This window comes from Elgaria multicarinata, chromosome 3 (genome assembly GCF_023053635.1).
Source record: "Elgaria multicarinata webbii isolate HBS135686 ecotype San Diego chromosome 3, rElgMul1.1.pri, whole genome shotgun sequence".
NCBI classification, from domain to species: domain Eukaryota; kingdom Metazoa; phylum Chordata; class Lepidosauria; order Squamata; family Anguidae; genus Elgaria; species Elgaria multicarinata.
This window is the reverse complement of record NC_086173.1, coordinates 164,648,858-164,672,494: the sequence shown is the minus strand read 5'-3', so window position 1 is coordinate 164,672,494 and position 23,637 is coordinate 164,648,858. Positions and strand designations below refer to the sequence as shown.

Sequence of the window (23,637 nt, the reverse complement as noted above, 5' to 3'; positions counted from 1 at the left end):
AGAAATCAAGGGGAGCCCCAAAATTCTCATAGACATTTGTAATGAGACCCTAAGCATCCTAAGAGTTTTTGCTGCAGACGTGCTCCATTGGAATGGCCCCTAAGCTGCACACGGCCACGTGAGGTTTCTTCAGAATGGCCATAGGAAAAGAATGGGCTTAGTGTGTTATTACAAGCCCATGGCCATTCTGAAGTAACCTCATGTGCCCGTGCGCAGTGTAGGTGCCATTGCAATGGAGCACACCTGCAGCAAAAACTCTTAGCAGGCTTAGTGTGTTATTAGAAGCCTCTACGAGAATGTTGGGGCTCCCCCTGATTTTCTGGGGTTGCCAGAGAAGCCCATTGTTTTCCTATGGCCATTCTGAGGAAACCTCATGTGCCCGTGCTCAGCTTAGGGGCCATTCCAATGGAGAGCACCTGCATCAAAAACTCTTAGCATGCTTAGTGTGTTATTACAAGCCTCTACGAGAATTTTGGGGCTCCCCCTGATTTCCTGGAGCTTCCAGATTGGCCCATTGTTTTCCTATGGCCATTCCGAAGAAACCTCATGTGCCCGTGCGAAGCGTAGGGGCCATTGCAATGGAGAGCACCTGCATCAAAAACTCTTAGCATGCTTAGTGTGTTATTACAAGCCTCTACGAGAATTTTGGGGCTCCCCCTGATTTGGAAGGGCTGCCAGAGAAGCCCATTGTTTTCTTATGGCCATTCTGAGGAAACCTCATGTGGCCGTGCGCAGCTTAGAGGCCATTCCAATGGAGCACGTCTGCAGCAAAAAACTCTTAGGATGCTTAGGGTCTCATTACAAACATCTATGAGAATTTCGGGGCTCCCCTTGATTCTCTGAGGCTGCCAGAGAAGCCCATTGTTTTCCTATGGCCATTCTGAAGGAACCTCATGTGGCCGTGTGCAGCTTAGGGGCCATTCCAATGGAGCACGTCTGCAGCAAAAACTCTTAGGATGCTTAGGATCTCATTACAAGCCTCTATGAGAATTTCGGGGCTCCCCCTGAGTTTCTGGGGCTGCCAGAGAAGCCCATTGTTTTCTTATGGCCATTCTGAGGAAACCTCATGTGGCCGTGTGCAGCTTAGGGGCCATTCCAATGGAGCACGCATGCAGCAAAAACTCTTAGGATGCTCAGGGTCTCATTACAAGCCTCTACGAGAATTTTGGGGCTCCCCCTGATTTGGGAGGGCTGCCAGAGAAGCCCATTGTTTTCTTATGGCCATTCTGAAGAAACATCATGCAGCCGTGCGCAGCTTAGGGGCCATTTCAATGGAGCACGTCTGCAGCAAAAACTCTTAGCAGGCTTAGTGTGTTATTACAAGCCTCTACGAGAATTTTGGGGCTCCCCCTGATTTTCTGGGGTTGCCAGAGAAGCCCATTGTTTTCTTATGGCCATTCTGAAGAAACATCATGCAGCCGTGCGCAGCTTAGGGGCCATTCCAATGGAGCACGTCTGCAGCAAAAACTCTTAGGATGCTTAGGGTCTCATTACAAGCCTCTATGAGAATTTCGGGGCTCCCCCTGAGTTTCTGGGGCTGCCAGAGAAGCCCATTGTTTTCTTATGGCCATTCTGAGGAAACCTCATGTGGCCGTGTGCAGCTTAGGGGCCATTCCAATGGAGCACGTCTGCAGCAAAAACTCTTAGGATGCTCAGGGTCTCATTACAAGCCTGTATGAGAATTTTGGGGCTCCCCCTGATTTGGGAGGGCTGCCAGAGAAGCCCATTGTTTTCCTATGGCCATTCTGAAGGAACCTCACGTGGCCGTGTGCAGCTTAGGGGCCATTCCAATGGAGCACGTCTGCAGCAAAAACTCTTAGGATGCTTAGGGTCTCATTACAAGCCTCTATGAGAATTTCGGGGCTCCCCCTGATTTTCTGGGGCTTCCAGATAGGCCCATTGTTTTCCTATTGCCATTCTGAAGAAACCTCATGTGCCCGTGCGCAGATTAGGGGCCATTCCAATGGAGCACGCCTGCAGCAAAAACTCATAGCATGCTTAGTGTGTTATTATAAGCCTCTACGTGAATTTCGGGGCTCCCCCTGAGTTTCTGGGGCTGCCAGAGAAGCCCATTGTTTTCTTATGGCCATTCTGAGGAAACCTCATGTGGCCGTGTGCAGCTTAGGGGCCATTCCAATGGAGCACGTCTGCAGCAAAAACTCTTAGGATGCTTAGGGTCTCATTACAAGCCTCTATGAGAATTTCGGGGCTCCCCCTGAGTTTCTGGGGCTGCCAGAGAAGCCCATTGTTTTCTTATGGCCATTCTGAGGAAACCTCATGTGGCCGTGTGCAGCTTAGGGGCCATTCCAATGGAGCACGTCTGCAGCAAAAACTCTTAGGATGCTTAGGGTCTCATTACAAGCCTCTATGAGAATTTCGGGGCTCCCCCTGAGTTTCTGGGGCTGCCAGAGAAGCCCATTGTTTTCTTATGGCCATTCTGAGGAAACCTCATGTGGCCGTGTGCAGCTTAGGGGCCATTCCAATGGAGCACGTCTGCAGCAAAAACTCTTAGGATGCTCAGGGTCTCATTACAAGCCTGTATGAGAATTTTGGGGCTCCCCCTGATTTGGGAGGGCTGCCAGAGAAGCCCATTGTTTTCCTATGGCCATTCTGAAGGAACCTCACGTGGCCGTGTGCAGCTTAGGGGCCATTCCAATGGAGCACGTCTGCAGCAAAAACTCTTAGGATGCTTAGGGTCTCATTACAAGCCTCTATGAGAATTTCGGGGCTCCCCCTGATTTTCTGGGGCTTCCAGATAGGCCCATTGTTTTCCTATTGCCATTCTGAAGAAACCTCATGTGCCCGTGCGCAGATTAGGGGCCATTCCAATGGAGCACGCCTGCAGCAAAAACTCATAGCATGCTTAGTGTGTTATTATAAGCCTCTACGTGAATTTCGGGGCTCCCCCTGAGTTTCTGGGGCTGCCAGAGAAGCCCATTGTTTTCTTATGGCCATTCTGAGGAAACCTCATGTGGCCGTGTGCAGCTTAGGGGCCATTCCAATGGAGCACGTCTGCAGCAAAAACTCTTAGGATGCTCAGGGTCTCATTACAAGCCTCTACGAGAATTTTGGGGCTCCCCCTGATTTGGGAGGGCTGCCAGAGAAGCCCATTGTTTTCTTATGGCCATTCTGAAGAAACATCATGCAGCCGTGCGCAGCTTAGGGGCCATTTCAATGGAGCACGTCTGCAGCAAAAACTCTTAGCAGGCTTAGTGTGTTATTACAAGCCTCTACGAGAATTTTGGGGCTCCCCCTGATTTTCTGGGGCTGCCAGAGAAGCCCATTGTTTTCTTATGGCCATTCTGAGGAAACCTCATGTGCCCGTGCGCAGCTTAGAGGCCATTCCAATGGAGCACGTCTGCAGCAAAAACTCTTAGGATGCTTAGGGTCTCATTACAAACATCTATGAGAATTTCAGGGCTCCCCTTGATTCTCTGGGGCTGCCAGAGAAGGCCATTGTTTTCCTATGGCCATTCTGAAGAAACCTCATGTGCCCGTGCGCAGTGTAGGGGCCATTGCAATGGAGAGCACCTGCATCAAAAACTCTTAACATGCTTAGTGTGTTATTACAAGCCTCTACGAGAATTTTGGGGCTCCCCCTGATTTGGGAGGGCTGCCAGAGAAGCCCATTGTTTTCTTATGGCCATTCTGAGGAAACCTCATGTGCCCGTGCGCAGCTTAGAGGCCATTCCAATGGAGCACGTCTGCAGCAAAAACTCTTAGCAGGCTTAGTGTGTTATTACAAGCCTCTACGAGAATTTTGGGGCTCCCCCTGATTTTCTGGGGTTGCCAGAGAAGCCCATTGTTTTCTTATGGCCATTCTGAGGAAACCTCATGTGCCCGTGCGCAGCTTAGAGGCCATTCCAATGGAGCACGTCTGCAGCAAAAACTCTTAGGATGCTTAGGGTCTCATTACAAACATCTATGAGAATTTCGGGGCTCCCCTTGATTCTCTGGGGCTCCCAGAGAAGCCCATTGTTTTCCTATGGCCATTCTGAAGAAACCTCATGTGCCCGTGCGCAATGTAGGGGCCATTGCAATGGAGAGCACCTGCATCAAAAACTCTTAGCAGGCTTAGTGTGTTATTACAAGCCTCTATGAGAATTTTGGGGCTCCCCCTGATTTGGGAGGGCTGCCAGAGAAGCCCATTGTTTTCCTATGGCCATTCTGAGGAAACCTCATGTGCCCGTGCGCAGCTTAGAGGCCATTCCAATGGAGCACGTCTGCAGCAAAAACTCTTAGGATGCTTAGGGTCTCATTACAAACATCTATGAGAATTTCGGGGCTCCCCTTGATTCTCTGGGGCTGCCAGAGAAGGCCATTGTTTTCCTATGGCCATTCTGAAGAAACCTCATGTGCCCGTGCGCAGTGTAGGGGCCATTGCAATGGAGAGCACCTGCATCAAAAACTCTTAACATGCTTAGTGTGTTATTACAAGCCTCTACGAGAATTTTGGGGCTCCCCCTGATTTGGGAGGGCTGCCAGAGAAGCCCATTGTTTTCTTATGGCCATTCTGAGGAAACCTCATGTGCCCGTGCGCAGCTTAGAGGCCATTCCAATGGAGCACGTCTGCAGCAAAAACTCTTAGCAGGCTTAGTGTGTTATTACAAGCCTCTACGAGAATTTTGGGGCTCCCCTTGATTTTCTGGGGTTGCCAGAGAAGCCCATTGTTTTCTTATGGCCATTCTGAGGAAACCTCATGTGGCCGTGCGCAGCTTAGAGGCCATTCCAATGGAGCACGTCTGCAGCAAAAACTCTTAGCAGGCTTAGTGTGTTATTACAAGCCTCTACGAGAATTTTGGGGCTCCCCCTGATTTTCTGGGGTTGCCAGAGAAGCCCATTGTTTTCTTACGGCCATTCTGAAGAAACATCATGCGGCCGTGCGCAGCTTAGAGGCCATTCCAATGGAGCACGTCTGCAGCAAAAACTCTTAGCAGGCTTAGTGTGTTATTACAAGCCTCTACGAGAATTTTGGGGCTCCCCTTGATTTTCTGGGGTTGCCAGAGAAGCCCATTGTTTTCTTATGGCCATTCTGAGGAAACCTCATGTGGCCGTGCGCAGCTTAGAGGCCATTCCAATGGAGCACGTCTGCAGCAAAAACTCTTAGCAGGCTTAGTGTGTTATTACAAGCCTCTACGAGAATTTTGGGGCTCCCCCTGATTTTCTGGGGTTGCCAGAGAAGCCCATTGTTTTCTTATGGCCATTCTGAGGAAACCTCATGTGGCCGTGCGCAGCTTAGAGGCCATTCCAATGGAGCACGTCTGCAGCAAAAACTCTTAGGATGCTTAGGGTCTCATTACAAACATCTATGAGAATTTCGGGGCTCCCCTTGATTCTCTGGGGCTGCCAGAGAAGCCCATTGTTTTCCTATGGCCATTCTGAAGAAACCTCATGTGCCCGTGCGCAGTGTAGGGGCCATTGCAATGGAGAGCACCTGCATCAAAAACTCTTAGCAGGCTTAGTGTGTTATTACAAGCCTCTATGAGAATTTTGGGGCTCCCCCTGATTTGGGAGGGCTGCCAGAGAAGCCCATTGTTTTCCTATGGCCATTCTGAAGGAACCTCATGTGGCCGTGCGCAGCTTAGGGGCCATTCCAATGGAGCACGTCTGCAGCAAAAACTCTTAGGATGCTCAGGGTCTCATTACAAGCCTCTATGAGAATTTTGGGGCTCCCCCTGATGTGGGAGGGCTGCCAGAGAAGCCCATTGTTTTCTTTGTGAGGAGAGGGTGTGTGGGGGGGATTTGTAAACATGGAAATAATCTGTGACAGTTTTTGGCAACCCCCCTCCACTTATTTTGGTCTTTTAAAACTGGTGCCTATGAAGCATTGCATGAAACGGCAGTCACCTTCTCTTTATTGTATTCTGTTTTCTTTTTATGTTTGGAGATGATCCCTAGAAACCACTGTGTTGGGGGTCATAGGAATTGTTCCCCAAAACCACTTTGTTGGTTTGTATTTTGATTCTGTGTGGTTTTCTATGAAAACTAAATGTTTAACTCCTTTAGATATTTTAATTTGTAGATGATCCCTAAACTCCTTCAATGATTTCCTATGGCCATTCGGAATGACACAATGCACTTCAATGGCCATTCGGTGTCCTTCGGTTTAGTACGTCCCCCACGTGAGGTTTCTTCAGAATGGCCATAGGAAAGCATGGCGCTTTCTGGCAGCCCCAGAAAATCAGGGGGAGCCCCGAAATTCTCATAGATGTTTGTAATGAGACCCTAAGCATCCTAAAATTTTTTGCTGCAGACGTGCTCCATTGGAATGGCCCCTAAGCTGCGCACGGGCACATGAGGTTTCCTCAGAATGGCCATAAGAAAACAATGGGCTTCTCTGGCAGCCCTCCCAAATCAGGGGGAGCCCCAAAATTCTCGTAGAGGCTTGTAATAACACACTAAGCATGCTAAGAGTTTTTGATGCAGGTGCTCTCCATTGCAATGGCCCCTACGCTTCGCACGGGCACATGAGGTTTCTTCAGAATGGCCATAGGAAAACAATGGGCTTCTCTGGCAGCCCCAGAGAATCAAGGGGAGCCCCGAAATTCTCATAGATGTTTGTAATGAGACCCTAAGCATCCTAAGAGTTTTTGCTGCAGACGTGCTCCATTGGAATGGCCTCTAAGCTGCGCACGGCCACATGAGGTTTCTTCAGAATGGCCATAAGAAAACAATGGGCTTCTCTGGCAGCCCCAGAAACTCAGGAGGAGCCCCAAAATTCACATAGAGCCTTGTAATACCACACTAAGCATGCTAAGAGTTTTTGCTGTAGGCGTGCTACATTGCAATGGCCCCTACGCTGCGCACGGGCACATGAGGTTTCTTCAGAATGGCCGTAGGAAAGCATGGTGCTATCTGGAAGCCCCAGAAAATCAGGGGGAGCCCTGAAATTCTCATAGACGTTTGTAATGAGACCCTAAGCATCCTAAGAGTTTTTGCTGCAAACGTGCTCCATTGGAATGGCCCCTAAGCTGCGCACGGCCACATGAGGTTTCCTCAGAATGGCCATAAGAAAACAATGGGCTTCTCTGGCAGCCCCAGAAAATCAGGGTGAGCCCCAAAATTCTCACAGACATTTCTAATGAGACCCTAAGCATCCTAAGAGTTTTTGCTGCAGTCACGCTCCATTGGAATGGCCCCTAAGCTGCGCACAGCCACATGAGGTTTCTTCAGAATGGCCATAGGAAAAGAATGGGCTTAGTGTGTTATTACAAGCCTATGGCCATTCTGAAGTAACCTCATGTGCCCGTGCGCAGTGTAGGTGCCATTGCAATGGAGCACACCTGCAGCAAAAACTCTTAGCAGGCTTAGTGTGTTATTAGAAGCCTCTACGAGAATGTTGGGGCTCCCCCTGATTTTCTGGGGTTGCCAGAGAAGCCCATTGTTTTCTTATGGCCATTCTGAGGAAACCTCATGTGCCCGTGCTCAGCTTAGGGGCCATTCCAATGGAGCGCGACTGCAGCAAAAACTCTTTGGATGCTTAGGGTCTCATTACAAACGTCTATGAGAATTTCGGGGATCCCCCTGATTTCCTGGAGCTTCCAGATTGGCCCATTGTTTTCCTATGGCCATTCCGAAGAAACTTCATGTGCCCTTGCGAAGCGTAGGGGCCATTGCAATGGAGAGCACCTGCATCAAAAACTCTTAGCATGCTTAGTGTGTTATTACAAGCCTCTACGAGAATTTTGGGGCTCCCCCTGATTTGGGAGGGCTGCCAGAGAAGCCCATTGTTTTCCTATGGCCATTCTGAAGGAACCTCATGTGGCCGTGCGCAGCTTAGGGGCCATTCCAATGGAGCACGTCTGCAGCAAAAAATTTTAGGATGCTCAGGGTCTCATTACAAACATCTATGAGAATTTCGGGGCTCCCCCTGATTTTCTGGAGCTTCCAGATAGCACCATGCTTTCCTACGGCCATTCTGAAGAAACCTCATGTGCCCGTGCGCAGCGTAGGGGCCATTGCAATGTAGCACGCCTGCATCAAAAACTCTTAGCATGCTTAGTGTGTTATTACAAGGCTCTATGTGAATTTTGGGGCTCCCCCTGAGTTTCTGGGGCTGCCAGAGAAGCCCATTGTTTTCTTATGGCCATTCTGAGGAAACCTCATGTGGCCGTGCGCAGCTTAGAGGCCATTCCAATGGAGCACGTCTGCAGCAAAAACTCTTAGGATGCTTAGGGTCTCATTACAAACATCTATGAGAATTTCGGGGCTCCCCTTGATTCTCTGGGGCTGCCAGAGAAGCCCATTGTTTTCCTATGGCCATTCTGAAGAAACCTCACGTGGCCGTGTGCAGCTTAGGGGCCATTCCAATGGAGCACGTCTGCAGCAAAAACTCTTAGGATGCTTAGGGTCTCATTACAAGCCTCTATGAGAATTTCGGGGCTCCCCCTGATTTTCTGGGGCTTCCAGATAGGCCCATTGTTTTCCTATGGCCATTCTGAAGAAACCTCATGTGCCCGTGCGCAGATTAGGGGCCATTCCAATGGAGCACGCCTGCAGCAAAAACTCATAGCATGCTTAGTGTGTTATTATAAGCCTCTACGTGAATTTCGGGGCTCCCCCTGAGTTTCTGGGGCTGCCAGAGAAGCCCATTGTTTTCTTATGGCCATTCTGAGGAAACCTCATGTGGCCGTGTGCAGCTTAGGGGCCATTCCAATGGAGCACGCATGCAGCAAAAACTCTTAGGATGCTCAGGGTCTCATTACAAGCCTCTACGAGAATTTTGGGGCTCCCCCTGATTTGGGAGGGCTGCCAGAGAAGCCCATTGTTTTCTTATGGCCATTCTGAAGAAACATCATGCAGCCGTGCGCAGCTTAGGGGCCATTTCAATGGAGCACGTCTGCAACAAAAACTCTTAGCAGGCTTAGTGTGTTATTACAAGCCTCTACGAGAATTTTGGGGCTCCCCCTGATTTTCTGGGGTTGCCAGAGAAGCCCATTGTTTTCTTATGGCCATTCTGAGGAAAACTCATGTGGCCGTGCGCAGCTTAGAGGCCATTCCAATGGAGCACGTCTGCAGCAAAAACTTTTAGGATGCTTAGGGTCTCATTACAAACATCTATGAGAATTTCGGGGCTCCCCTTGATTCTCTGGGGCTGCCAGAGAAGCCCATTGTTTTCCTATGGCCATTCTGAAGAAACCTCATGTGCCCGTGCGCAATGTAGGGGCCATTGCAATGGAGAGCACCTGCATCAAAAACTCTTAGCAGGCTTAGTGTGTTATTACAAGCCTCTATGAGAATTTTGGGGCTCCCCCTGATTTGGGAGGGCTGCCAGAGAAGCCCATTGTTTTCCTATGGCCATTCTGAAGGAACCTCATGTGGCCGTGCGCAGCTTAGGGGCCATTCCAATGGAGCACGCCTGCAGCAAAAACTCTTAGGATGCTCAGGGTCTCATTACAAGCCTCTATGAGAATTTTGGGGCTCCCCCTGATGTGGGAGGGCTGCCAGAGAAGCCCATTGTTTTCTTTGTGAGGAGAGGGTGTGGGGGGGGATTTGTAAACATGGAAATAATCTGTGACAGTTTTTGGCAACCCCCCTCCACTTATTTTGGTCTTTTAAAACTGGTGCCTATGAAGCATTGCATGAAACGGCAGTCACCTTCTCTTTATTGTATTCTGTTTTCTTTTTATGTTTGGAGATGATCCCTAGAAACCACTGTGTTGGAGGTCATAGGAATTGTTCCCCAAAACCACTTTGTTGGTTTGTATTTTGATTCTGTGTGGTTTTCTATGAAAACTAAATGTTTAACTCCTTTAGATATTTTAATTTGTAGATGATCCCTAAATTCCTTCAATGATTTCCTATGGCCATTCGGAATGACACAATGCACTTCAATGGCCATTCGGTGTCCTTCGGTTTAGTACGTCCCCTTTCTCCTCAAACAGGCCGCGATGTCTAGGCAGGCGGACAAGCGGGACTCCCTCTCCCTTCCCCTGGAAAGCTAGGGACTTGTGGACTCCTCGCAAGGCAAACTCTCCTGCTTCCCAATCCTGCACGCGTGGATCAACGGGACTTGCATCCGAGAAAGCGTTGCACCGGGAGGCACCAGTGTGGCCCGATCCGCCTATGCCTCCTCACTCGGAAGCCTTATTCCCACAAGTAAACGTGAGGAGGGGATTGGGACAGCAGGTTGCATAGCGGGCTGCGTTCGCACGGAAGTAAGTCCCGGTGAATTCCAGACGGCTCAGTCCCAAATCGAAGCGAGCCAGTCCCAGCTCTCTGCTCGGTGCACACATTCGAACTTCCAAGCAATTTGGGGGGGGGGGTGCAGTAGCTCACCTTGCCTAGGGTGCAAAATAGTCTGGCACCGGCCCTGGTAGTTCCCCCAACAGATCCTGCTTCTTAGAATTTTTGCATGTAATGGGTACCATAGCATGGCACTATAGCATGGGCTATGGGTGCAAGATTAAAAAAGGGCTTGCTAAATTTCTTTAGAATTTCAAATTAGCAAAAGAATTACAATTGCATTTCCGGCTGTTCATTTGAATGTCATTTGTACAGAAATTGCTAGACCCTTTTGCTGAAGGAGGCAGTCTTTTGGCTTCCTGGGCTGTATTTCTGGTGGAAGCCAGTCCTCTCTCATTGGATTCATTCGCTCACTCACTCTTTTTAATTTCTTAGTCGCTATTTGTAACTTCGATTTCTCTCCTCCCTCTGTGAAACTCCACTGCCCCCTGGCGGCTGCTTCCTGCCTCAGCAGAGACAGAAATCAGTAGGGATGTGCTCCGCTTCTAATCGGACCGGTGATGGCGGCAGGGCCCGGTAACCCCCCCTATGGGGGGGGGGGAAACGGAGCTCCGATCCGAGCGGAGCGGAATGGGCATAGGCGGAGTGGGGCCGGGGCGGAGCGGCCCGATCCGAAAAATGGCGGATCTGGAAGTGAAGCGGAGTGGGGGTTCCATGCACACCCCTAGAAATCAGGTGGTTTCTGAGAAATCCTAAAACAGGCTGAGCAAGGTGTGCGGGAGCATAAGAAGAAATACGCAAGCACAGATATTTGGAACCCATGCACAAGGCTACGAGACAATTATGGAAATAAAAAAGAGGTCAAATGATATGTGGAATATTTTATGTATTATTTATATAATTTTTTTTTATGATACCAGTTTAAGAAGGCAAGTTTTCAAGTTACACAGAACTCATCGGCAGGCCATACCTCTAGGCCAGTAGCATAAAATATACTATCTAGCTGTAACAGGCAGAATTTTCCAGTCTAGTTCTCCACAGGTTCAGAATGAGGGTTTTATTTAATTATATGGTCACCTTAATCTAACCCCCGCCTCAAATCGAGAGCCCAGATTCCCTCATCCTTCCCCTCTGAAAGCCCATTCTTATCTAACTCCCCCCAAAAAACCAACTGACAGTTATTTCACTCCGAACTGAAAACAGACCAGCCAATCAGGAGACACCATTTAAAAAGCTAAACATTCCAACTCTCCTCCCCCACAAATTTACCAATGCCTGTAAGAGAAAGGATAGGTAAAGTAAATCAAGCCTGCAACCAAACATTAAATAATAATAATAATAATAATAATAATAATAATAATAATAATAATAATAATTTATTGCATTTGTATACTTTCTCCACTGTGGCACCCCAGCTGTGGAATGAGCTTGCCAGAGAGGTGAGCCTGGCACCTACACTGTTAGAGTGACCCTATGAAAAGGAGGACAGGGCTCCTGTATCTTTAACAGTTGCATAGAAAAGGGAATTTCAGCAGGTGTCATTTGTAGGCATGTCGCACCTGGAGAAATTTCCTCTTCATCACAACACTTAAAGGTGCAGGAGCTATACTAGGGTGACCAGATTTAAATGAGGGCAGGGCACATGCAGCTTTAACTGCTGTGATGAAGAGGACATTTCACCAGGTTCCCCATATATACAAATGACCCCTGCTGAAATTCTCCTTTTCAATACAACTGTTAAAGATACAGGAGCCCAGTCCTCCTTTTCATAGGGTCACCCTAGCCTACACTGTACTCCTTTCGGCGCCAGCTGAAGACCTTTTTATTCTCTCAGTATTTTAATACTTAATTTTAACTTAAATTTAAATTTTACTGTTCTAACTCTGTATTTTAAACTTACATCAATTTTTGCTGTGTGGTTTTATCCTGGTTGTGCTTTTGATACTGTATTTTGTATTTGTGTTTTTAAAAGTGTTTTATTATGGTTTTAATTTTTGTGAACCGCCCAGAGAGCTTCGGCTATTAGGCGGTATAAAAATGTAATAAATAAATAAATAAATAAATACTGCCCCATAGCCAAAGCTCTCTGGGTGGTTCACATAAACAACATAATACAATATATCATTTTGTCACATGTGCCGGATTTATTTTTTTACTGTATTTTTCTTCCATCTGTATAGCAGATATCCTATGGCTGAAACAGGAAGGAGAAGCCCTTGAGGGGTTGGTGACATCACCAGAGCTCAGCCAATCCCTGAGGCTCAGGTTCCCTTGGTAGCTTGGGCTGCTGGGTCTTTGTGACATCACAGGCTCCTTTCAGCCAATGGCTGAAGAGGGCTTGCTCACTAGGGTAATGGCCACTTCAGAGAGAGGCCCATGGCGGCAGCAGGTGGCAACTGATCCTGGAGAGCGCACAGAGAAAATAGGAGCGGTGGGGGAAATGAAGTTGTCATTATTATTATTATTATTATTATTATTATTATTATTTTATATACCGCCCCATAACCAAAGTTCTCCGGGCGGTTTACAAAGAATGGATGGATATGTAGGGTGATCAAATGAAAAGGAGGACAGGGCTCCTGTATCTTTAACAGTAATGCAGGAAAGGGAATTTCAGCAGGTGTCAATTGAAGTGGGTGAAATTCCCTCTTCATCAGAACAGTTAAAGCTACACTAGCTATAGTAGAGTGGCCAGATACAAAAGAGGGCAGGGCTTCTGCAGCTTTAACTGTTGTGATGAAGAGGGAATTTCACCCACTTCAATTGACACCTGCTGAAATTCCCTTTTCTACGTTACTGTTGAAGATATAGGAGCCCTGTCCTCCTTTTCATATGATCACCCTATGGATATGAGAAGAGGAAAGGAAGATATAAACATCATCCGACCGACATAGGGACAAGGGGGTGTCATCTTTCTTCCAAGGAAGGGAGAGCTATGGAGATTCAGAGGCTGCCCTAGGGATGCCAGGCCAAGATGGCGGCAAAAAGATGTTCTGCTCCAGAAGTCTAGGGAACAGTGGGTGCAAGGCCGAAAAGAGAAGTTGAGGTTCTGAGGAGGGAAACTTGAGAGCCAGGCCAGATCTACACCAAGCAGCATTTAACAGTTTGGAAATGGTATATGTAATGTGTCCCGGGCCTGAACAGTTGTCAAAACCATTATAAACTGTTATAAAGCAATAGTGTAGAGCCTGCCCCAACGTGGTGTAGTGGCTAAAGTGTCGGACTAGGAGTCGGGAGACCTGGGTTCTAGTCCCCACTCAGCCATGGAAACCCACTGGGTGACTTTGGGCCAGTCACAGGCTCTCAGCCCAACCTACCTCACAGGGTTTATTTTTATTTTTATTTATTTATTTCATTTTTATACCGCCCAATAGCCGAAGCTCTCTGGACAGTTCACAAAAGTTAAAACCATAATAAAACCACCAACATGTTAAAAGCACAATTACAAAATATAGTATAAAAAGCACAACCAGGATAAAACCACACAGCAAAATTGATATAAGATTAAAATACAGAGTTAGAACAGTAAAATTTAAATTTAAGTTAAAATTAAGTGTTAAAATACTGAGAGAATAAAAAGGTCTTCAGCTGGCGATGAAAGGAGTACAGTGTAGGCGCCAGACAGACCTCTCTGGGGAGCTCATTCCACAACCGGGGTGCCACAGCGGAGAAAGCCCTCCTCCTTGTAGCCACCTGCCTCACTTCGTTTGGCAGGGGCTCACGGAGAAGGGCCTCTGTAGATGATCTTAAGGTCCAGGCAGATAGATATGGGAGGAGGCGTTCCTTCAAATAACCTGGCCCCAAACCATTTAGGGCTTTAAATGTCAATACCAGCACTTTGACACAGGGTTGTTGTTGTGAGGATAACATGGAGAGGAAGATTATGCACGCCACCTCAAGTTCCTTGGAGGGAAAAAGGCGGGATATATAAATGCAATAAAGAAAGAAAATAGGGCCTTGTTTCCAGCAAATACCTTACAGAGAAACCAGCAAGAAGAGAAGTTATGGGATCAATGTTTTTTGTTCTTTTGTTCTTTGGTTTTTAAAAGGGAAATCTGATAAAGAACAAAAACATAGTGGATAGTGCTGGGAAAATGGTTTGGGAGACTGATTTGAAGATACAAATAGGACAACAGAGGTGGGATGGACTATGGAGACTGAGTGTTGAGAAATATGTCAGTAAGAATAAAGGAGAATTACTATAAACTTGTATGGAGGTGGTATTTAACTCCGGTTAGATTAAATAAGATTAATAAACAGCTTTCAGCAGATTGTTGGAGGGGTTGTGGAGAAAAGGGAACGTATTTACATATGTGGTGGGATTGTATACATGTGCAAAAGTTATGGAAGATGGTGTTTTATGAGATTGAACAGATTGTGGGATTTAAAGTAGAAGTTACACCAAGGATTGCATTACTCTCACTGCATGATGATCTTAAATGTAATAAAGAAATGAAAGAATTGATAACGAACCTGCTGACAGCTGCGAGGTTGATAGTAACTAGGAATTGGAAAATTACAGGACATTATTGTATTGAAGAATGGTATAAAGAAGTGTGGGACATTGCTATAAACGATAAATTGACATGTAATATAAAAATGAAAAGAGGCATAGTAAAAACGAATGATTTTGAGAGTATCTGGAAAAAGTTCCTGGAGTTTGTATTTTCTAAAGGAAGGGGGGATCCACCAACGGAATGTTACGGAAAAACTGGAGCCCACACGGAGAAACCGGAGTCCACACCAAAGTTCTTGTCCAAACAGATAGCTTTATTCGCTAGCGAAACAGCAGCACGGGATGAGTCCACGGGCGGCTGCCCTCGGGACTGGGGGGAGGGGCTTTTTATACACGCCCCTCATTCAAAGGGAACGCCTGCCCTTCGTACAAAGGGAACTTGCGCGCGCACACATTTGATACAAAGGAATTGCGTGCGCACCTTGACAGCATGACAGAACTTGTTCAAACCAGTTCGGCAGGAATGTCTGCTTCGGACCTCAAGCATGCGCAAAGAGCACGGCTTCATTTACTCCGAGGTAAGGTCATAACCGGAAGTGACAGCCAGTTCCCTCACATTCCCCCCTTTGATACACTCTTAGCGAAGGCACAGAGTGCTATCATTATTACAGAGTGTCTTCATTGATAGGAACTGGCCTGTATTCCTGCAAGGCCATTAGGTGCACTGCAGTACGTTTATCTGCAATTTGCTCTATCATATCTTTCAAACTTTGTATAATCATTGGCATAAGACAGGGTACCAGCAAGCATAACAAAATTCCTACAACAACAATACCGATCATCCCTTTTAGCCCACCAAACCAATTGAACCACGAGCCTAAGCCCTCGGCCCATTCAAACCCTTTCCACGTCTGGACTGGAACATGGGCTAACTTAACCATTCGATTCGTGATGTCTTCGATGACTTTCTTGTTGTCATCTATTTGCAAACAACAATTACTGAGATTAAATTTCCCACAAAGGCCTCCTTCCGCAGCGAGTAAATAATCTAAAGCCAAACGGTTCTGATATACTGCGTTTCTAAGCTGGGTCTGGGTTTTGGATAAGACATTCAGAGCGCGTGCAGTCTCATTGGTAATTAACTCTAATACTGCTTGCAACCGGATAATACGGCTTAGCATGTATATTGGTGTTCTGTAACCAAACATACCATCTTGTGCCCAAGTGGCAGGCCCATAATATTGGATTATCCGCTCAGGGGGCCAATCTTCATCTGCCCAGTCACCAATTTTTATATTGGTCAGGTCTTTACGCTTTCGATCATAAACTGTATGACCTAGGCGGACCCCATCAGTTAAAGGGATCAAGAAGAAAGAGGGTCTGATCTCCCCTATGGTACAAGTGCCCTCCCAGGGTTCAGGTAGTTCGGAATATGCATAGTTTCCACATATCCAATACAATCCTCTGGGGGCTGTCCAGGCGCTATTTTGAATAGTATTCAATCTGGCCTGAAGTGTGCTTGGCCATAGTCGATTAGGGGGTATGACAGTTTGATTTGGCCAATAGGACAAGATAGTTTGGTTCAGCGTAGTAATGGTCTGACACGGGGTTTCCCCGATCTTGGGAGCCCCGGAGGATATTCTTTGGATGCACCACCTTCCAATTAGGGTGTCTGTCAGCATCCACTGACTATGGGGGTTGGGGTCAGTGGTCTCATTATACGGCTGGCTGACATTGTATTCTTGGGCTTCCCAAGGCCATTGGTCTCCTAGGTTGGTTCCTCCACATACATAACAATTTGATACATTCAGCGTTGCAGCGACAGTTTCTGCAAAAGTGACAAAGAGGTTGCGCGCTATCTCTGGCACTTCAAAAGGCTGTTCGACTTCTTTCCAAAAGTCTTGGAAGAAGTGCTCTTGTATGGTGTGGCCTGTTTCTACAAACTGAGCGAGTTTTAGGTAAATCCGCCCCAGGGGATCTGCTCCCCGTCCATGGATGCGGAGCCCGAATTGGTTCCCAAAAGTGGTCACGAACTGTTGTGGGTTAAAAACGGTAAAATTCACCAAGTTGCACTGTTGTGCCTTGCAGTTACTGAGGACTGGCACTTTGGTTAAGGAGGCGTGGATTTTACCGAGGGGGGGTGTTGTTGAATAAGTGGCCCACCATACACAGTTCCAATAAGGACAGCTGTTATCGCAATTGGCTTGTTTGGGGATGGTAGACCGCATCGGGTCTGTGGAGGGACATATATATTTGTCTTCGTGCATGTATGTCTTCTCCCAGCTGAGATCCCCACACTGATCTGGCCAGTGGGAGATCTTGCAAGGGTCTATGATCACAGAAGCTGGAGAATTTGGGGTTCTAAGGGGTATTTTCTGCAATAGTGTACCCTGCTTGTTAGCATCTCTGACCTCTAAGTGCCATTTAACAGGATTTTCTCTGGGATCAAAACATGTGACTTTGTTATTCAGTGAACATACTGAGAAAGAAACATTACGGAAAGTGCAAGACGTTTTGGTCTCAGTACACTGCAATTTACTCTGATATATAATAGTCTGTTTGATTTGGTTATGCAGTTTCACTGTTTGTATACAAGAGGAGCAGAGATCAAGTTTTGACTTCTGGGATGATATGCTCAGGGTCAAAAGGAAGAGCAAAATAGGCAGAACATGCTTCGGGCGGTGTCCACCTCTTCTTTCCAGGTTGAGAGGGGATGCAGCGCCCCCAGTTATTTCGCTCCCTCGGTTGCCGGTCCCGAGGAGTCTTCTCCCGTCGCGTCCAGCGGTGAGGGCTGTTTCCTCAGGGTGAGCTTTAGGCCCGCGCCTTTCGTGGCCTGCCATCTCTCGGGTGCGGCTAATTTTGCTCGGCTCCAATGAATCCAACTGGAATTCCCTTGGACCTTTAAAGCAGTAGGAGTAGTCAGTATAATGGTATATGGCCCGTCCCATGTCTTCCCTAACAGGCTTTCTTTATAACTCTTTACCCAGACTTCATCCCCAGGCTTGAAGCCATGAACAGGGATAACTATTCCTAAGGGAGTCTGTTCAGTATGCTGGCTCATTTCTAGCACTGTCTGATTCAGTTCTTTTAGAATCCGATTAAGGTTGATCTCGCCACGAAGTGGCAGGGTCTCGACTGTAGCTGGCAGCGGCGGAGGCCTGGCATAGACTAGTTCATATGGAGTCAGCCCGTTACTTCGGGGGGTGCACCTCATGTGGAGCAAGGCAACAGGGAGCATCTGAGTCCATTTAGAGTGTGTTTCTGCGCACATTTTGCGAAGGTGTAGTTTCAGGGTCTGGTTGGCTCTTTCTACTGCCCCGCTGCTCTGCGGTCTCCAAGCACAGTGTAGCTTCCAGTCTATATGAAGTGCTTTGCTAAGTTTTTCAGTGAGCTCGGCTTGGAAAGCTGGTCCATTGTCAGAGTTCAGCTGCTGGGGCAGGCCATAGCGAGGGATGAGGTCTTGGATCAGGTGTTTCGCTACTTCTCTTGCCCCTTCTGATCTGACTGGCCATGCTTCTACCCATCCCGAGAACGTGCATACGGCTACGAGGGCGACCTTGTAGCCTCCAGCTGGCGGCATGTGGGTGAAGTCAATTTGCATAACTTGAAAGGGTCGGCTGCCTCGGAGTATCTGGCCTGGGGGAAGCACAGGTCCTTTCTTTGGGTTATTTCGTGCACAGGTGACACATCTTTTGGAAGCTTCCATGCAGTGGGTGGCTAACTTGTCTATGTACATGGTCTTTTCGATCAGATGCCGAAGGGCTTCTTTGCCTAGATGGCATTGTCTGTGCATGTGGTACACCGCAGTTCTGGCAAGACGTTCTGGCACCCAAACTCGGCCGTCCGGCAAAATGTAGAAGCCTTTTTCTTTTCTGTATTTATGTTCTTCAGCTTCTTTCTCTTCTTCTTGGCTATACGGAGGCGTCATGGCAAGAGGTGGCAGGGAAATCAAGAGGGCGTGGCTTGTTTCTCGTACTGGCTGGTTGGCGGCGTCTTTGGCAGCCTGATCCGCCCTCTGGTTCCCTCGAGCAATTGGGTTAGATTTCCCGGTGTGTGCTCTGCAGTGAATCACCGCAACCTTCTCTGGTAGCCATACAGCTTGTAAGAGCCTCTGGATCTCTTGTGAATGTGCTATTTCTCTTCCTTCGGCTGTGAGGAACCCTCGCTCTCGGTACAATGCTCCGTGTACTTGGAGAGTAAGAAATGCATATTTTGAATCTGTGTAGACCGTGATCTTCTTTTCTCTTCCCCATTCTAGTGCAGCGATTAAAGCTAAGAGTTCAGCTTTCTGAGCGGACGTGCCAGGTGGAAGCGCTTCAGCGATTAGGACCTCATCTTCTGTTACTATGGCGTAACCCGCCTTTCTGACACCGTGCTGGACAAAACTGCTTCCATCAGTAAAAAGGATGATGCTGCCAGGCACAGGACTGTCTTTTAGGTCGGGTCTGCTAGAATGGACAGTGTCCATTATTTCTTGGCAATCATGTATAACTGGCTCAGGCAAAGGCATCAGAGTCGCAGGATTCAGGGCTACGCAGTCATTCACTTGCACGTTAGGGTTCTCACACAGCAGCGCTCGGTATTTGACAAGTCGGGAGTTGGTCATCCACTTTGGTCCGTGGGTTTCTAGCAGAGCTTTCATGGAGTGTGAGGCAGTGATTTCTATGTGCTGCCCATAGGTAAGTTTAATGGCTTCAGTTAAGAGCAGGCATGCGGCGGCGATACATCGGAGACATCCTGGCCAACCTCTGCTCACAGGATCAGTATTCTTGCTTAGGTATGCTACAGGCCGATTCCACGAACCCACTCTCTGGGTCAGAACGCCCACGGCTGTGCCCTTCCTTTCGTCTACATACAGGTGGAAGGGCTTGCTGATATCAGGTAGTCCTAGAGCGGGTGGACTGGTAAGGGCTGATTTAAGATTCCGGAGGCTCTCTTTTGCTTCAGATGTCCAGTCTAGGGTCCCGGATTCAGGGACTTTCTGTTTCAAGAGTTCATAGAGGGACTGTGTCAGGGCGGCGTAGTTCAGGATCCAGATCCGGCAGTACCCTGCCATGCCCAGGAAAACTCGTAATTCTTTTTTGTTCCGGGGCTGGGGTATACAATTGATTGCCTGGGTCCTGCTGGCAGCTAAAAGTCGAGTGTTCTTCTTGATGATAAACCCCAGATATGTCACTTCTTGTTTACAGATTTGGGCTTTGGTTTGACTAGCACGGTAACCTGCAGTCTCCAGATGTCTGAGCAGGGCAATGGTGTCAAGGAGGCAGGTCTCTTCAGTATGCCGGGGCAAAAGGAGGTCATCTACATATTGGAGGACTAGGCCAACTTCTTCCTGGTATTTTTGCAAATCCCCGGCCAATTGGCGGCTAAAGAGAGTTGGGGAATTCTTGAAACCTTGTGGGAGGCGGGACCACGTGAATTGTCTCTTTCGCCCTGTCCGGGGGTGTTCCCATGTGAAGGCAAAGATTTTCTGGGAATCAGGGTGCAAGGGAACCGTGAAGAAGGCGTCTTTGAGGTCGATGACCGAATACCATAGGCTGTCACCTGGTATCAGTCCGATGAGGGAGTAGGGGTCTGCTACTGTGGCTGCGATGTCTTTCGTCTGCTGGTTCACAAGGCGAAGGTCTTGAACTGGTCTGTACTGGTTAGTGCCCGGTTTCTTGACTGGGAGGAGGGGTGTGTTCCAGGGTGAAACGGTGGGGACCAGGACTTCAAGTTGCAGCAGTTTTTCAAGGTGCTCATGCATTGAAACTCTGGCTTCTAAGGGAATGGGGTACTGTGGCTGGTTAACAATAACATGAGTGGGCTTCAGATCAGTGATGACAGGATAAGCTGACAATGCTAACCCTCTGGGATTGTTTTCGGCCCAGACCCCTGGCACGGCTCGGATGACTCGAAGGGCGACTTCGGTATGGATAGTGTGGAGTGGAGCGCAGAGGCCCATAGAAGGTCCCATTCTCCACGCTTCTCTGAGGGGACAGGTGATGACAAGTGGCTGCCCTCCAGCAGTACCTGTGACCTTGCCATCTGGATGGAAAGACAGGGTCGCTTGGACTTTACAAAGGAGGTCTCTTCCGATAAGTGGTATGGGGCAGGACGGGATCAGGATGAATTCATGTTTCGTGGCGCAGGCTCCTATCTGGATCCCTTGGGGCTTGAAACAGGGTGCTCGTAAAACCTGGCCTCCTGCCCCCACAACTGGCACGGAAGTTTTCTTCTGAAGGGGCAAGTGGGAGGCATTAATCAAGACTGACCTCTGCGCTCCTGAATCTATTAGTCCTTTAATTTTCTGTCCTCCCACTGTTATTTCCATAACGGGGTCGGGAGGTAAGGGTCCCCGCGGAGGCTGTCAGTCTTCTTCTTCATAGCAATCTTCCATGGTCATAGTTCGGACGGCATCGCGAAAGTGTGGTTCCAGAGGTGTTCCTTGTGGACTGGGGAAGGCAGTTGGTGCAGGACCAGGATAGCCACGGCCTCTTCCTCGAGGGGCCCCACGTCCGCGGCCTCGATTTAGTCCAGCAATGACATTCTGTTGTGGTCTTACGGGGCACTCTGTCTTCCAGTGGCCCTCTTCTTTGCAGTATGCACACTGATTTCGGCCTAGGACTGGCCGGTGTGATCTCTTATCTGTCAGTTGGGGAACTTCCGGGCGCAGGGCGGCCGCAATGAGGCTGGCTTTTTCCTTCATCAACTTAACCTGCTCTTTTTTCTCTTCAACCTCCCGGTTGACATAAACTCGGTCAGCCAAGGCTTTCAGTTGCGTTAGTGACATTCCTTCAAACCCATCTGCCTTCTGTAATTTCTTTCTAATATCTGGGGCTGCTTGTGACACGAAGGAGAGAACTACGGTCTGCCTGTTGTTCGGATGTTCAGGGTCTATGGGAGTATATCGGCGGTAGGCTTTCATCAGTCTTTCAAGGAACATCCCCGGGCTTTCTTCTTTCTGTTGTACTACATCATGTATTTTTTGCATATTCATCATCTTTCGTCTGCCTTTTTTCACGGCCTCTATGAAAGCCTGCTGGTATTCACGTTGAAGGGCCCGGTGATCTGCATTTTGGATGTCCCATCTTGGGTCTAGTCGAGGTGCATACTTGGCGAGGGTCACCTGGGAGTCTGGTTGGTTGTCTAACTGCCCTCGGATTCCTGCAGCCTCTTCCAAATTGGCTTGGATCTGCAGTCTCTGTTCAGTTGTGAGGAGGTAGCCCATTAGTTGCTGGATGTCGCTCCAGGTTGGATTATGGGCAGCAATAACTCCTTCAATCATATCTAGGAACTTTTCTGGTTCTTCTTCATAACCTGGGCCATGAGTTTTCCAATTAAGGAGGTCTGAGGATTGGAAAGGCAGGTAAGTGTAAGTAGTAACAGTTTGGTAGCTTGGTTGACCGTTGGCATCTTGTCCAGGAACCAGGGCTGTGGCTTCCCTGACTGGCAGGATTCTGTTGGCTTCTCTCCCCTTTTCCTTCATCCGGGCTCGGGTCTTCATTTTGGACCTCTGTAATTCAGCAGTCAGGTCTCTATTCCGGCTGGGGCTGCGGTGGTGGCTGGGCCCTTCTTCTTCTGAACTGGCTTCAGAGGCAACAACGTGTTCTCTATTTCGGCTAGAGCTGTGGTGGTGGCTGGGCCCTTCTTCTTCTGAACTGGCTTCAGAGGCAACAACGTGTCGTGGATGTGGTGGTAGGTTGGGGCCAGGCACATCCTCCTGGCGACGTGGTGGTAGGCTGGGGCCAGGCACATCCTCCTGGCGACGTGGTGGTAGGCTGGGGCCAGGCACATCCTCCTGGCGGGGAGGAGATGACGCGCTCGGGGCCGGTGAGGGGGGCAGAATGTCTGCTTGTCCAGGTAGTAGCGGGACTGGAGCAGTGGGCACCACTGGTGGGGGCCTCATCTGGGGCGCCGTAGGCGAAACATAAGGCGGCGGCAGTTCTTCTGGAGGACAAGGTATGATTGGTTTGTCCTTTGAAGCAGTGTAAGTGAGCTGCTTCAGGCGGTGGGGTTGGATTCTTTTATCTTTCTTCGCCTGGTTCATCATTATTAGGGCTGCCTTTTCAACCATCTTTTTCGCCCATGGTGGGGGGAGCTTAGCCACTTTCAGCCACCCTTCAATGTATGGGATATCTTCTGGAGTCAGAGGCCCCCCTTCTACTATAGCTAAATTATATATTCTGGTAATATAGGATTCAGAAAAGGTGCCTTGTGGCGGCCAGGCCACAAGGGGGCCTAGGCTCGGCCAAGTCCAATGGCACTTATAAGTCATGGTTTGAACATTACACTGCGAAGTATCAAAAACTTGTGCAAAATGCTCTACCATGAGATCTAATGGAGTGGAAGAACCTCCCCCCATCCTAACTTTCTAAATTCACCAGACAGACAGACAAATCAGGTGGGTAGACGGGGAACCAACTGGCTATCGGTAGTGGGGGAGTCAGCTGGTGAAACAATAGGTTCACAATCACACGCTGCCAGCCCACGTTGCCGGAATTTCCAGGTACCAAATGGCACCAGAGGACTGATGGATCCAACGGCCAACTATGGAAATCAGGCTGCCATTCACACACCAATTACACAGACAACACCCTCTTTCCCAAATCCAGCCCAGCAGAGAAACAGAAAACAGAGAAACCTTCCGGCTTCTGAGGGGTTGATCCAGCCCCTCCTTCAGCTCCTGGGAGCCGGCTGAACAGAACAGAAACAGATTACAGAGAGAAACATTCTGGCTTCTGAGGGGTTGATCCAGCCCCTCCTTCAGCTCCTGGGAGCTGGCTGGACAGAACAGAAACAGATTACAGAGAGCTCATTGTTACTTGCCTGTTTGAAGTTCCGGCGCCGGTTAGAAAGGTATCTGTAGCAAAACTTCCACAGAGGTTCAGCTGCGTCCACGCCACCCCCTCCGGTCAGTCCATCCCCAGATCACCAGGCATCAGCAAAGCCGAAGGCAAGCTGAAGGCGCGCTCCCAATGAGTGTCGACGTACGCCTGCGGGGGGGGTTGCAAGGA

General features: G+C 48.5%; 1 protein-coding gene across 1 annotated transcript; it reads right to left on the bottom strand.

Annotated features, from left to right (window-relative positions):
- Positions 1–17,519: 17,519 nt before the first annotated feature.
- On the bottom strand, positions 17,520–21,908 carry LOC134395737 (uncharacterized; the record flags this gene model as incomplete). Its single annotated transcript, XM_063121900.1, has 4 exons — positions 21,186–21,908; positions 19,797–20,858; positions 18,559–19,685; positions 17,520–18,450 (listed from the first exon to the last, which is right to left on the bottom strand). Coding segments are annotated over exons 1-4 (3,843 nt in total), but the record flags the coding sequence as incomplete, so codon positions are not given.
- Positions 21,909–23,637: the final 1,729 nt, after the last annotated feature.